At 43.7% G+C, this 16200-nt stretch overlaps 1 protein-coding gene across 2 annotated transcripts in view; it reads left to right on the plus strand.

Moving 5' to 3' along the window:
• RP1 (RP1 axonemal microtubule associated) overlaps positions 1 to 16200 on the plus strand; it is a 1013486-nt gene that overhangs the window by 292154 nt on the left and 705132 nt on the right. For both annotated transcript variants that reach the window (XM_073679301.1, XM_073679302.1), the window contains exons 18-19: positions 11814 to 12010; positions 13040 to 13126. In XM_073679301.1, coding sequence (XP_073535402.1) covers positions 11814 to 12010; positions 13040 to 13126 — 284 coding nt within the window. The remainder of the gene's footprint in view (positions 1 to 11813; positions 12011 to 13039; positions 13127 to 16200) is intronic.

The raw sequence follows: 16200 nt of genomic DNA on the forward strand, positions 1-16200 counted from the left end.
ATTCTCACCAGATGTTGGTAGCAACCCATCCAATCCACACAGGCAAAGAAATCACCATAGATGTCCATAAATTAAGTTATGTGTAATAACGAGAAATGACACAGAGAAAAAAGTATTGAACACATTAAGAAAGAGAGGTGCAAAAAGCCATGGAAAGTCAAGAAGGGGGCTGGAGGCAAGGAACCTAGATGGAAGCCCCACATGACCGGGAGGGGACAGGAGGGTGTAATTTGAACTTAAAAGGATAGGGATTGGATATAGGTTGAAGGGCGGGCATTTGAGGGGGGAGGGTAGATAAAACAGAAAGGGTGGGGTGAGAAACGGTCAGTTCAGAGAAGAAAGCATTGGAAAAGTCCCAGAGACAAGAACATTGGAGAAAGTCCTTTTGTGTGAAGACACTTACCAAGAATATGGAAACTGTAGATTCCTTGATCGCCAGACTGAGGGAGGCTGCCAGATCCTGAAGTGGAGGGTGGCTGGAGTCCCAGCTGTCCGGATTGCTGGGGAGTGACGGGGCAGAAGCACCTCCGTTGAGATCTGGAAGGGCCAGCAGGAGGACGAGGCCCCCCGTTAGGCTTTCTCCGGACACGGTTAGTGCGGGCAGCAGGCGCAGGCCGCGGAGCCCCTCAGGGACCCCTGCGTCCGGTGAGCGTGTTGTCGGAACTCCCCGTCAGCGTGCCCGCCGCGGCAGGAATCCGCCTACCCGCCCTGCGGGCTCCATCTGCAGTGTATCACAGTCCTCAACTGAAAGACCCCGGTCGGCTGTGGTGCGGCCTGCTCCGGTGTCACGCCGCAATACCAGGGCCCGGGCCGCGCCGGAAGCAAGGCCCACGATACAGCCACGTCAGCTTCCGGTGGACGGGACATCACTGGAAGTGCTAGCAACGTCACTTCCGGAACCGGCTTCACGTGACGGGGCTACTCAGGAAGTCTTCGACTGAGATATGAACACGTCCCCCAGTTCAAGAAAAGGCGCCAATTCAAAGTGCCGTGACCACATAGGACGCGGAGCGGGGGGGAGCAGCAGAAGGACCATTTGCACGGCAGGTACACCTGGCGATGCTCCAGCCGGGGTGCCTGCTAGAAACAACGGGACAGGGATGCAGATGCGGAATTTCACGGGCAGGCAGCGGCAATTTGAAGATCTGCTGCCTGGCTCGATGCAACACATTCAAGGCGGTGGAGCGGCGGGCATTAGCACTGGGATGCCTGGCAGTCAAACTTGGAACACAACAGGCCGGACACGGGAGTCAGGGTCTGGAAATCGAGGAAGGTCACGGACGGCAGGAAGGACCAGAGCCAGGATTGACGGAGGACGAGCAGCAGAGACGGCGGCGAGTGCTCAGGTCCCCCCTGGTGACGAGGAGGCCAGGGGCGCGGGTCTTGCGCTGCAGCAGGAGTCGGACGGATCGGAGAGTGGGGAGGATCGAGGTGAATGCAGGCATCGTCAGGACACAGGAATTTCGGCTGGCAGGGACACAGCACCTGCGCAGCTGGGTGAGTTTGCTTCTAGCGGCAGCGGCGTGGGTGCCTAGTCAACCGGTGTCTTTGCAGGTGGGAAGCGAGACGGGCAGGTCGGGGGTCAGTGCAGACATTATACCTTCTGGGGTATCGGTTTGTGTGCAGACAGAGAAGAACAAGGCGGATAATGTAAGACTGGACGATAGGGCAAAAGGGGAAGTTTACGTGTGCTTTGAGGGGCCGTTGGGGGGCACACCTAAAAAAAGAGGTAAAGGAAAAAATTTGGTGGGATGAGTACGTAGAGATTTTTTCCCTTCTTCCATTGGAAAAGTTTAACCTGGATAAGGGAAAAAGGGATGAGAGTAGAAAAGAGGAGGAGGAGAAGCGTAGGTGGAGGTTGATTCCTCAGACGTTTGTAAATTGGTTACAGGCTTTCGCAATATTGGCTAGTGTTATTGGGAAGAAAGCTCCTGATAATTGCTCAGGCTTATTCTGCTACCTTGATGCTATCGGGGAGGCTCATAGGACTTACGGGGGTCAGGCGTGGTTAAGATATGTTGAGCATTTTCGGCAGAGAAAAGCAGTCCGACCGGAGATCAGATGGGATCAGAAAGACATTGGGTTGTGGTTGAGGGTTATGGCCCCAGTGAGGTATGGGCAGTCCTTTCACGGGAGCAACAGTAGTGGGAATCAATCAGCGGGACATGGGGGAGGTAGTCAGGGGGCGCAAAACATTAAAAAGTAAGCGGGAACTTGCTGGCAATTTAATGATGGCCAATGCAAGTACGGGAACTCCTGTAAATTCAAGCATGTGTGCTCCCATTGTAATGGAAGTTCACATGGAGCATCAAAATGCTTTAAGAGAGGAAAAGGAAAGCCGTCAGTGGTTACCGGTCAAGGGGGTTATTCCGGTGAGGGTTCACGCGATGGCCCCCTTTCTAAATAGGTATCCGGATCAGTTGAAGGCTAAAGTTATTGAGGATGGGTTTTTGGATGGTTTTAGAATACCAGCTCCTGATCATGTAGTTCCTTTTTCGGTTAAAAATTTAATGTCGGCTCACCGTTATCCAGGTGGTTAAGACGAAGTTAGCTAAAGAGGTTGAATTGGGCAGGATGGCGGGACCATTTCAGGAATTGCCTAGCAACAAGATGATTATTTCGCCGTTAGGAGTTGTGCCCAAGAAAGAGGTGAATAAGTTTCGCTTGATTCAGCATTTGTCATACCCTAAAGGGCTTTCAGTGAATGATGGCATTGCGCAGGAGTTGTGTTCGGTCGAATATACATCTTTTGATGCGGCGGCACAATGGGTACGGAGGTATGGGCCAGGCTCGTTGCTAGCTAAGACTGATATTGAGTCTGCTTTTAGGTTGTTGCCAGTTCACCCGGATAGCATCCCGTTGTTGGGATGTTTTTGGGAAGGGGAGTATTATGTTGATAGATGTTTGCCAATGGGTTGTTCAATTTCGTGTTCTTTGTTTGAAACTTTCAGTACCTTTTTGGAATGGGTAGTGAAGGACCTGGCTTCTGTGAAGTCGGTCATTCATTATTTGGACGACTTCTTGTTTATAGGTCCCCCGCAATCATTGTTGTGTAGGAATTTGTTAGGTACTATGGAGTGGGTGGCAGAGCATTTTGGCGTATCTTTGGCAGTAGAAAAGACGGAAGGCCCTTGCACAACCCTAAGTTGTAATTGATACTGAAAGGATGGAGTGTCGGTTACCAGATGATAAATTGATTTTGCTTAAACAGGAGGTCGATAGGATCAGGAGATTGCGCAAGGTGACACTGAAGGAGTTACAATCGCTGTTAGGGCGTTTGAATTTTGCGGGCAGGATTATGCCAATGGGCAGAATATTTTGTCGCAGGTTGACTGGAGCGACAGCAGGAATGACGGCTCCGCATAATTTTATTCGCCTAAATAAAGAACACAAGGAGGATCTGAAAGTTTGGAAGTTGTTTCTGCAAAATTATAACGGAAGATCGTTAATACAGGAGGAGTTTTTGAACAGTTATGATTGTGAGATATTTACGGATGCTGCAGGAGGTGCTGGTTATGGGGCATACTGGAAAGGACGGTGGAGTGTAGGTGATAGGCCGAATATGTGGAAAGAGAGGGATCTTACGAGGAACTTGGCATTTTTGGAGTTGTTTCCTATTGTTGTGGCGGTGAATATTTGGGGGGAGTGTTTTGCCAACAGGAGAATTCGGTTTCACTGCAATAACATGGGAGTGGTATCGGTCATCAACGGTTTGTCGGCCTCGTCGCCGCCTGTGATTAGGTTGCTGAGGGAACTTGTACTTTGTTGTCTTAAGTTGAATGCTTGGATTACAGCAGTCCATGTGCCAGGTGTAAAAAATTCCATAGCAGATGCCTTGTCTCGTTTTCAGTGGGATCGTTTTCGGGCACTAGCACAAGAGGCAGAGGACGTGGGTCAAGAATGCCCTTCGCGGTTGTGGCAGATGGTTATGGAGGAGTCTACCACAAGGCAGACCTGAGCATCATACGAGGCATCGTGGCGAGTATGGCAAAGTTGGATTCGGGAGTGGGGTGGGGTGGAGTGGAGAGTGAGGTAGATAGAGAGACGGCGGCGTTGTTTCTGCTGGGAAGGGCGGCGGAGAGCGGATGGTCGGTTTCAAAAGTTGGCACGTTTGTGGCAGGATTAGCATTTGGTTTTAAATTGCTGGGTATGAAGGATGTTACGAAGGCCTTTTTGGTGAAGCAAGCTTTGAAGGGCTTTAGGAGAGGAGGTAAAGTGTTGGATAAACGTAGGCCGGTAACCTTTAGTATCTTGGAACGTTTGGGTTTGGTAATGGATAGGATTTGTTGTTCATTTTTTGAAGCCACATTGTTTAGATTGGCTTTTGCATTGGCATTTTTTGGTGCACTAAGGGTAGGTGAATTGGTGGCACCAAGCAGGAATAAGGTTGGGGGTTTGTTTGCTGAGGATATGAGCGGTCGAGATGGGGGCATTGAATTTTGGATAAGACGGGGGAAGACAGATCAATTGGGCAGAGGAAAACGTGTGGTCTTAGGTGAGGTTAAGGGATCTTTGGTTTGTCCTAGGACATGTTTAATGGCTTACTGGAAGGTTTGGTCAGGGAGGAAGGGCCCATTATTGTGTCATGAAAATGGTGAATTTTTATCACGTTTCCAGTTTATAGCGGTGTTTAAGAAGGGTATTGCTGAGTTGGGCCTTAGCCCTGAGGTATATGGGTCACATTCCTTCAGAATTGGCACGGCGTCGGAAGCGGATGGTTTGGGGTTAGGCAAGGAGGTGATAAAACGCATTGGGAGATGGAGTTCCGATCGATACCTGTCTTATGTAAGGAATTAGGCATTCGGTCTAATGTAATTTATCTTTTGGATTTAAATATCTTTGGTGGTCTTGTTGCAGGTGGAGTCCCATTGTTAGTGTGGATTATGGGGCACTCTTTTGTCCACTGGGGGGTGCTGCGGGCGGACGTGAGGCCCGACGGTAGGCAATTGGGCTTCAGCCGAGAGCAAGCCGTGGTTCGGTAGTTGGGTTTCCGAGGGATGTTGTGGAGAAGAGTACTGCCAGAGTTCCATAAAGCAGCTCGTTTGGATCGGGCACCGGATATTTTAGTGCTGCACATGGGAGGGAATGATTTGGGGGCTCGACCGGTCAGGGAATTGATGAGGGACATTAAAATTGATCTTTTAAGGCTATGGACATCGTTTCCTGAGGTGTTGACTGTTTGGTCTGAAGTGGTGCCCAAAAAAACATGGAGGGAGGCCAGATCATTGAAGGGAATTAATAGGGCACGTATAAAGTTGAACAGAGCCATATCAGCTTTTGTTAACAGGAATGGGGGAGTAACCGTACGACATCTTGATCTGGAAGCGGGAGTTGGAGAATTTTGGGCAAAGAATGGCGTGCATTTGAATGATATAGGCATCGATTTATGGGCACTGGCCATACAGGGGGTGATTGAAAGGGCTTTGGCGGTGTTGGGGCGCTCACGAGCCTGAGGTGGTCAGGGCTGTTCGTTTGTGGCGGGGGGGAGGGTTGGGGTTCTTGGAGTTGGCACGGAAGTGTCGGTAAAAAAGGAGATTATCAAGTTACAGGCATTGGCTTGATTAAGTGGGGTGATCTGGCATTTTGGTTTTGGGGGCTCTGGGCGGGGTTTTGCCCTGGGAGCTTTTGGTGCCCTTGAGCTGGTGTGGTACGGCTGAGGGTAACATGGTGGTTCAAGTACTGTTTGGTTTATGCCAGATCAATTTTTAAACTCCAAGAACCCTTACCTTTGTTATTATAATGTTTATATGTTAATATTGTTGTTTGTTAATAAAACGGCCCCTGTGGCCAGATTTATCCAAAGAGAAAATTACAGGTGCAGTGTTTTATTTGGCATGGGTGAAAAGGGGAGGGGGAATGTGAACAATGGAACCCGGGTTGGCCGTACACGGTCATGACACCAGCTGAAATCTATCAGTAATTAGAAAGCAATCGTGACACTAAGTGAAAAATAATATCATCTGGTTCAACTGATGGTCTATAAAAAGGTGTCTCCTTAGCAATAGCATCTTTAGAAATATATATACTTAAAAAATTGGTGACATGTTCAATACTTACTGCACCGGATGTATTACAGTAAAGGTGCATATAATGTGATAGGTGTGACATTTGGAACATGCAGAGAAAAATTAATGTTAGAGAAGCTTTTATGCTATGAACAATTTTGCAAGTTTTCAGTTCATTGTATGTACCTTATCATATAAAACTTCTGAATTTTGTTTTGATGAAAAACTTCGAATCACTGCAAGGTGCTCAATTCTGTTCAGTCTCCAAACCCTCTCTCTCCTCTGCTCAATACTCATCTAAGTTTAAATTTAAACTAATAAAAAATAAAATGAACTGAATGTAAATCAGATTTGACCTTATATGAAAATACAGAAAAAGCCTGCAGCCTAACCTGACAATAGTAGAAATGTTTTATATCACATGTGATGTACTAAAAAAAGTTTCCACATTATACTAAGATGAAATATAACCAGATAGATTTTAAAGGGAATATTAATTGTAATTTACTAATTTACACCTAGTTTTGCTTGTTTCTCATTCTACCTTGCTTGCTTGCTGTAAGCATGTCATGGTAGCATGTACAAACTGTCATATGGCCTCTATCCATAAGAATACATTAGTATTAGGATACATGCACAGTACGCAGCAGAGCCCTTATCAGAGAGAACACAGCATCCTTACATGTGAGCAAGTCATAACTTTTTCTTGTTGAATTCGTATGTGAGCGGTCATTGAAAAAAATTCACATGTATCAATATGAAACTGGAGAATCCTTTTCAAACATTGTCCCACCATTATTACAGCTCTTTACAAAACAGATCTGTAATACAGGTGTATGCATGAGCTGTTATAATACAGTGTAATATTAACACTGCTGAAAAAGTTAGGAGATCGAAAGTCCAGAAAGAAAAAGCGTTTCAGATATTGTTATTTTTCTTTTTCTTTAAAGTCTTCTGATGTTTCTTCATGTATCAAATGGAAATCTAACACTGAATTACGCTATCACCAATTTCGTCACATGACATCCGTCTTTTAGTTGATCGATTAAAGGGGTTGTCCATTACTAGAGAAACCCCTTCTCAACCTGAGTGTTTGCCACTGTTAAAATAAAAACACTTAGGCTGTGTGCCCACTATGCGTTTTTTAAGTGTTTCCGCAGCGGCAATTCCACTGCAGAAACGCTTAAAAAACGCTTGGTAGAAGGTCTGCCATGTTCCCCAATGATAATCCGCATGTGCTGTGCACATGCTGCGGAAATTTCCGCTGCGGATTATCATTGCGAAAAATACGCAACAATACCAATTATTTTGCTGAAGCGCAGCGTTTTCGCCGCCATTGACTTGCATTGGAACGCATGGAATCCGCATCACTGCATCTGTACATGTGGATTCCATGCGTTTCAATGTGCGGATGGTACCCGGGTCGGGAGAAGAGGAGACTCTCCTCCGGACCCAGCTACCATAGTACCTGTAAAAAAAAGAATAATAAAATAAAAAATATACATTATACTTACCTTCTGATGGCCTCCGGTGTCTTTATCCGATGCGTCCTGGCTTGCCGGCAGCTCGTGGTGGACTCAAGGACCTGCCATGACATCATTTAGTCATGTGATGGGTCACGCGACCGCTGACGTCGGCAGGTCCTTTAGTGTACCGCGAGCTGCCGGCAAGCCAGGACGCATAGGATAAAGACACCGGGGGCCATCGGAAGGTAAGTATAATATTTATTTTTTACCATTCTTTCGGTCACACTATATAAATCCATGCCGTTTGCATGGATTTATATAGTGTGACCAAGTTGTCAAGCCCTTTCCAAGTGATGCTAAAATCGCTTGGAAAGCGCTTGACAACCCGCATGCGGAAATGCATGTGAAGAACGCTTCACTTCCGCTTGTCCCAAGGAGATGCAGAAACGCTCAGGAAAAAATCCAGAGCATTTCTGCATCGTGGGCACATAGCCTTATACTCACCTCCAATGCAGGCTCCATTCCAGTGGTGTAGACACTCTGTTCCCGGGGCTCACGTGAGGTTGTTACATCACTTGAGCCTTGCTACCAATCCTGAGCCCTGCACCCTATAAACGCTGACTTCACTTTGGACAAATTGATTATCAAAAGGAAGTCAGAGCTGCGGCTGATCTCTCACTGCCTGTTGATGTTTGATATGTCTGAAGGCGGAGACAGTGAAGCCGGCGCTGATTAGGTGCAGGGCTTGGGATTGGGTGCTGGGCTCGGGTGATGTAGCAACCTCACGTGATCCCCGGGAGAGCGAGAGCCGACACTGCTGGAACGGCGCTGGCATGGGAGGTGAGTATAAGTGTTTTTATTTTAATAGTAACAAACACTCACATTGAGAAGGGGTTGCCCTAGTAGTAGACAACCCCTTTAAGTAACAATAGAGAGTTCTATTTCCCAGTTCCTGCCCGTCAGTAGTCATCTGCAGTATACATCTATCTCCTGTGCTGACCCTATCTCTGATTTTAGTTTCTATTGTTTATGAAGGAAGAGAGTTTAGCAATAAAAATGCATTGGTGATGATGCTAATCATGAAAGCAATAATAATATAATAATAATAATTAATAATATAGATTCACCAAAGTAATGTGGTTATGACTGTTTGCGCAAAGTTTGTTAACTGTTTACATGTGTCCTGTCAAAATCTTTGCATTAGACTAAGGTCAAATTCTCTTTTTCTCAGTTTGCAACTTGCACCACATATTCCTGTTCCTATTATTAAGCAACCATTGCAGTTTAAGAACTTAAATTATTTCTTGCATTTTGAATTAGAAGGAAATCTGCATACAGGTCTATCTATCTACAGTATCAGAACATACCAACACAAGAACCATATGGTGCATATAAGTCTAATCAAATAAATTTTTATTAAAGTAATAAATGGACACTAAAGACAGGAAAATAATAATAAAACAGGGAAAGCCGCAATGGAGGACCACATGAGTAAATGAATATGCTGTGGATTAATATATCGCTAAATAGTTAGCTTTCCAAGGACAAAGTGCTAATGAGATGGCTATATATACTGCCAGAGTAAGACAGGACTATACAGAGTGCAAAATATAGAGTATGTAGTTGAGAGTATATATATAAGTAGAAACCCTCTTTAAAGGTAACAAATGAATACCAATGTAAGATTACCCATATGTCGCCCATAGTGGGGGGGATAGAACTGTCTAAGAAATGATGTTAGTAAAGGACTTACATATTGACATGTGGCAGATAATTAGAACATGTGGTCCTGCCCCATGTCCTGCGACATATTTGGGTAATCTTACATAGGTATTCACTTGTTAGGCCTCATTCACACGTCAGTGTCTCCAGTATATATGATGACAGTTTTCACACGTAGACCCATTCACATGTCAGTGTGTTTCCACAAACCGTGTGTCCGTGGGCAAAACACGCTGACATATCCATTTTTTGCTCGCCACACAGGCCGCAAAACATTCTACACACATGCACATCCGTGTGTCATCAGTGGCGCCTTGGAAACAGCAGTACAGTTTGTGTTGTTAACCAGCGCCGGAGTCATCTCTCATCATTGTCCCCTGCTTGTGCTGTGATCAGCGCGAGCAAGGGACAATGTTGAGAGTTGTATTCAGTCCCCGCTGTCTCCAAAAAATGTAAAAATAATAATAAAATAAAAAACACATTATACTCACCTTTACACCTAATTCCCTGAAGCCTTTGTCCTCTGTAAACAAACTTAAAATAAAAAAACACAATATCCCTCACCTGTCCGAAGGTGAAATAATCCAATACGTAATTCATCTGTGTGACATCTGCTCATCACCATGAGTGGTGGCTTGAGGCGACTGCACACGCTGAGGAGCAAAGGAGAATGACTCGATGCTGCGAGCGAGCCCCTGACCTCCGCTGAGCTCAGTGAGTGGTGTTCTGTCACTCAGTGAGCTCAGTGCAGTTTAGGGGCCCGCTCGCTGCAGCTAGTCATTCTCCTCTGCTCCTCAGCGTGAGCGGTCACCTCAAGCCACCGCTGATGCAGAAATGTCGGTCAGATGGAATACGGCGTGGGATCCTGGATTATTTAAACTATGGACAGGTGAGGGATATTGTGCTTTTTAATTTTTGGTTTGTTTTTTGTTTACAAGGGACAATGGCTTCAGAGAATTAGGTGTAAAGGTGAGTATAATGTGTTTTTTATTTTATTCTTAATTTTACACTTGTTTTAGACAGAGGGTGCCGAATACAACTCTCAACATTGTCCCTTGCTCGCATTGATCTCAGCGCAAGCAGGGGATGATGATGAGAGATTCCTTCAGCATCCAGTCCTTGGGAACAGTGCGAACTGTACCATTGATTCCCAGGCATTTGTACATGTGATACTGATGCCGCACACGGTTGCCACACGTATGCCACACAGGTACACACGGTCATGGATATATCCGGTACTGTTTTTTCCAGTACTGAAAGAGGCCTTACTTTTCAATAGGGTTTTTACATATATATATATACTCTCTTCTGCATATATTGCACTCTGTATAGTCCTGTGTTGCTCTGGCAGTATATATAGCCATCTCATTAGCACTTTGTCCTGGGAAGGCTAACTATTTAGCTATATACTGTATTAATTCACATCATATGCATTTATTCATGTAGTCCTGCATTTAGGCTTTTCCTGTTTTATTCTTTTTTTCCCCTGTTTTTATTGTGTATTTATTAAAAAATTGGAAATTTGTAAAAATAAATAATAATTTTTGATGATGTCGTCATTTTCCGAGACCCGTAAAGTTATCATTTTTCAGTTGATGGAGCTGTGTGATGGCTTTTTTTTCTTTTTTTGGAACAAGACAAATAGATATGACATTTTGATCACTTCTTACAGCATTTTTTTCAGTGTTGTGGTGACCAAAAAAAAACGTTTTGGCGTTTTGAATTTTTTTCTGTTAACAGTGTTTTCTGATTGGGTTAATTAATGTTATATTTTGATACATCAAACTTTTATGGACGTGGCAATACCTCATATGTGTATTTTTTAAAAAAATTATCATTTTTTAATGGGGGGAAAAGTGGTTTTTGTTTTCTTAAAAAAATTTCTTTACTTTTTAGTGCATTTGTTAGTCCCTTTAGGGGACTTGAACCGGCGATCTTTTGGTTGCTTGTGCTATATGCAACAATACTATAGTATTGTGGTTCTTATCAAAAATCACGGTCTCGTTTGAAGCCCGACCACATGCTGGGTTTCAATAGAGCTCTGTGATGACAGGCACTGAAGTCTTCAATAGACCCGCGGCTGTCATAAACATCCCATTGATGCCCATGCGGGCATGTTGTTAATGCCGCTGTCAGAGATTGACAGCGGCATTTAACAGCATAACAGTGTCTGCCAGCAGCTGTTAGACGCAGTTCCTGACTGTGTGTCACAGCTATTATCTGTAGTGTATGGGGTGTTCTCACCCCGTAAGTATGCTCCATGCAATGGGTCCCGACTTGCGCCTTACATGTATGGCGTATATCGGTAAAGGTTTAATAGAGACTGTGCAGATTTCATATGTTATATTTGCTACTGAGATATTTTTCTGTTGCATACATACCGGTACATGAGTTTCACTACATTCTTTATTCTCAGTCTATAAATCATTGCACTAAATTTAAAGTATTGCTGGGTTACATCTAAGTTACCCTTATATCAGTACTTGCCGAGAGTATACCTGTTATACACGGAAATCTCTACTGACATTCATCAGTTCATTCTGCTTCAGCTTCTTGTGTTAGTAGCAGTTTCTATCTACAATATATAGAATATTTAATATTTTTTTTTATATTGTACTAGGTGCTAGAAGACAGAGTAGCATTGAGATCCCTCCTTATTCAAATGAATGGAAAGTGTCTGTATTGACTGGAAGTGCTGGAACGTCAGGCAATGTAACCCTGTGGGTGTATGGAAGCAAAGGGTCCTCAGGTCCTATCACTCTTGGAAAAGGCAGCAAAGATCATCTCTTTCAACCTAGACATGAAGACGAATTTAAGGTAATTACGGTCAACAAATAGAAAAGACCCTAACCCACATTTTTTCTTTCTCTTTATAACTGCCTTATGTAAGTATTGTAATAAGGTGGTAAAAAGAAAAATATTCTAGACTAGACTAGTCTGTCTTCAAAACTCACAGCTGCTAAAGAAAAATCATCTGATAAAAAGGACAAGGGGAAGTGTGCACTTTGTGATGCATTGCAGGACATTATCCATGAATGTCTATGATCAGTGACTTTCGCCAATCACGAGGGTGAGCAATCCTTGATGCTCTACAACAGCTTTCAAACACTCGGATCTTTGGGTCTTTAAAGGGGTTGTCCACTAATCAGACAATCCCTTCTCAATCACTATATTTTTCCCTGTAAAACAACAGTCTGTAATCACTTCCGGTACTGGCTCCATTTCAGCGACATTGATGCCAGGTCTTCCGAGGCTTACATGCCATTGTTATTTCACGTGAGACCTGCAGCCAATCAGCGGCTGCTAATGGGCTGCTTCACTCTCACTTCCTTTGGACAAAACTGACATCTGGAAGAAATTAAATCTGCTAAGACTGATTCTGAACGGCTTTGGATGTCAGTTAGGTTGGAAGGAGGTGAAAGTGAAGCAGCCCATTAGCAGCTGCTGATAGGCTACATGGCTTATGTTTCACAACAATCTTACACAAACCTCAGGAACCTGGTGTGGACATAGCTGGAATGGAACCGGCACCGGAGGAGAGTTTCAGATATTAATTTATTCAGCGGAACATGGTGATTAAGAAAGGGTTGTCCGAATAGTAGACAACTCCATTAAATGTGTAGTGGGAAATCTGCTCTTCGGCCATGTAAAACACTTGCCTTACTCAACATGATTTCCAGTGATGATCCAGCCAAACTAATACTCTACATTTCATTTCAAATATCACAGTCACACAGTTGTTGTTGATTAAAGTATTAGAATAGATATTAAGAAATAGACAATAAATACATAGAAAGCAAGTTTCAGTGATACATAAACTATCATTTACATGTTATATGATTTCAGGTGCAAATAGCAAGTATTGGGAAACTTTACAAGATCAGGATCGGACATGATGGAAGTGGAGATCATCATGAATGGGAGCTTAAACAGGTACGGACTTCCACAAAGCCTAGATTTTCAATTTTCCTAATATTAGTATTTTTAAAGAGAAAATAAAAAGCAGAGAATAACCAGTTTCACGAGAGAGGCATGGAACAAGGCATAAGACCAAGATGCCATACTGGGGGAGGGGTGGGGGGTAGGGGGAGAGAGATCCAGCAACTTTTGGTAGTTGATAGAAAATTTTGACTTCTTCCAGTGTAACTTTAATTGCATAAAATATTTTATATGAAGTCATATGCTGAATATTTAATTCTCTTTCAGGGAAATTCAACAGAAAAAAACAGTTTTCATTGCCAGTGTTTTACAGTATGTAGAATATTGTGATGGTGGGATTCATAGACGCACAGAAAGACACAACAGACACAGAACTAGATGTGTGTAGCCCTCATATACTTATAATAAAATAAAAGTCTTATAAGATAATAATAAGACTTTATAAGGTGTCAACCATATGAGTAAATGTAGTAAGCCTTGGTAACCAGCACCCAGAAGGCACAAATCCCATTAGGTGGTAGATTTACCTAATACATATACGTAATATACAGGGTGGGCCATTTATATGGATACAACTAAATTAAATGGGAATGGTTGGTGATATCAACTTCCTGTTTGTGGCACATTAGTATATGGGAGGGGGAAAACTTTTCCAGATGGGTGGTGACCATGGCGACCATTTTGAAGTCAGCCATTTTAGATCCAACTTTATTTTTTTCAATGGGAAGAGAGTCATGTGACACATCAAACTTATTGAGAATTTCATAAGAAAAACAATGGTGTGCTTGTTTTAACGTAACTTTATTCTTTCATGAGTTTTTTACATGTTTATGACCACTTATAAAATGGGTTCAAAGTGCTGCCCATTGTGTTGGATTGTCAATGCAACCCTCTTCTCCCACTCTTGACACACTGATAGCAACACCGCAGAAGAAATGCTAGCACAGGCTTCCAGTATCCGTTGTTTCAGATGCTGCACATCTCGTATCTTCACAGCATAGACAATTGCCTTCAGATGACCCCAAATATAAAAGTCTAAGGGGGTCAGATCGGGAGACCTTGGTGGCCATTCAACTGGCCCATGATGACCAATCCACTTTCCCGGAAACTGTTCATGTAGGAATGCTCGGACCTGACACCCATAAAGTGGTGGTGCACCATCTTGTTGGAAAAACTCAGGGAACGTGTCATCTTCAGTGCACAAAGAGGGCAACACATCATCATGTAGCAATTTCAGATATCCAGTGGCATTGAGGTTTCCATTGATGAAGAATGGCCCCTCTATCTTTGTACCCCATATATCACACAATACCATCAAGATACGAGATGTGCAGCATCTGAAACAACAGATACTGAAAGCCTGTGCTAGCATTTCTTCTGCGGTGTTGCTATCAGTGTATCAAGAGTGGGAGAAGAGGGTTGCATTGACAATCCAACACTATGGGCAGCACTTTGAACCCATTTTATAAGTGGTCATAAACTTGTAAAAAACTCATGAAAGAATAAAGTTACGTTAAAACCAAGCCCACCATTGTTTTTCTTATGAAATTCTCAATGAGTTTGATGTGTCATATGACCCTCTTCCCATTGAAAAAAATAAAGTTGGATCTAAAATGGCCGACTTCAAAATGGCCACCATGGTCACCATCCATCTGGAAAAGTTTTCCCCTCCCATATACTAATGTGCCACAAACAGGAAGTTGATATCACCAACCAGTCCCATTTAATTTAGGTGTATCCATATAAATGGCCCACCCTGTACATAACAATGGTACCCAAATAATATAATGCCAATACTACCCATATTAATGTTGTATTCAGTGTCTGAAAATACCATAACACATTGCATAGATAAATAATGATGCAATGCCCAGAAAGATCCCCCATTAGAGCATTGTATGCCTGGATAGTGGCGCATAGTGTCCAGATAAACTGTATTATATTAATTTATAAGTTATAACATACAATATGTTATACAGCACCCTGATAAGTGTATACATTTCTTAGATAATTCTGTACACCATACATATTGTGACATTCAGTAACAAAATACATACTGCTATGCATCTCCTGGGTAATACTACATAGAACTTAGTAGTGTAGTTACTTAGTGGTATAACTAGAGTCCGATGGGCCCCAATGGAAAATTTGGACCTGATCCCCCTGCATATTAGTCAGATGTGTAGGCCCTTGTAGCATTCAAAATCCTATAAGGTCATACGTGTTGCCCCCCTCCGCCATTATGTAGTAACGTCCCCCATCCAGTACTAATGTCCCCCATCCTGGGCCCCTTCCAGGTATATATGCCCCCTATTCTGGGCCATTTTCCGGTATATACTGTCTGATCCCCCTCCTGGTATATATGCCCCCCATTCTGGGCCCTTTTCTAGTATATACTGTCTGACCCACCTCCTGGTAAATATGGCCCCCAGCCCCCTATTCTTGTCCCTTTTCTAGTTTATACTGTCTGACCCCCCCTTCTGGTATATATGCCCCACATTTTATGCCCATACTGGAACATATGTCCCCCATCTTGGGCTCATCCTGGTATATATGTCCTCCATCTTGGTCCCATCCAGGTATATATGCCTCCCATCTTATGCCCATCCTGGAACATATGTCCCCCATCCTGGCCTTATCTTGGTATATATGTCACCCACCTTGGGCCCATCCTGGTATATATGTCCCCCATCTTGGTCCCAACCTGGTATACAGTATATGTCTCCGTCCTGCAGCTGCATAAAAAATATAAATAATTCTATTCACCTTCCTCCACTCCCCCACAGCATACCATGTCCTCTTCTGTACCCGGCAGCTGTCCTCAACGTATAAGTAACGGGCAGTGCATGACATCACTGTCATGCACGCTGACGTCTGGTGCCAGTTTCTGATTGGCCAGCCGAGTATATCGTGGTATTTGCATTTCAATGCATTTCAGCTGAATATGCATCCTCGGACCCGGTCACCATCGCACCCTCTGTGACCTCAATCATTACTTCCCGGAGCTTTGATAAAATGTACATACAGTGCCCAGGTAGGGCCATATATTGTCAAAATTAAAACAGCCA

Source organism: Phyllobates terribilis, unplaced genomic scaffold (assembly GCF_046119375.1).
Source record: "Phyllobates terribilis strain yellow unplaced genomic scaffold, ASM4611937v1 Scaffold_4__5_contigs__length_816908805, whole genome shotgun sequence".
Taxonomy (NCBI): Eukaryota; Metazoa; Chordata; class Amphibia; order Anura; family Dendrobatidae; genus Phyllobates; species Phyllobates terribilis.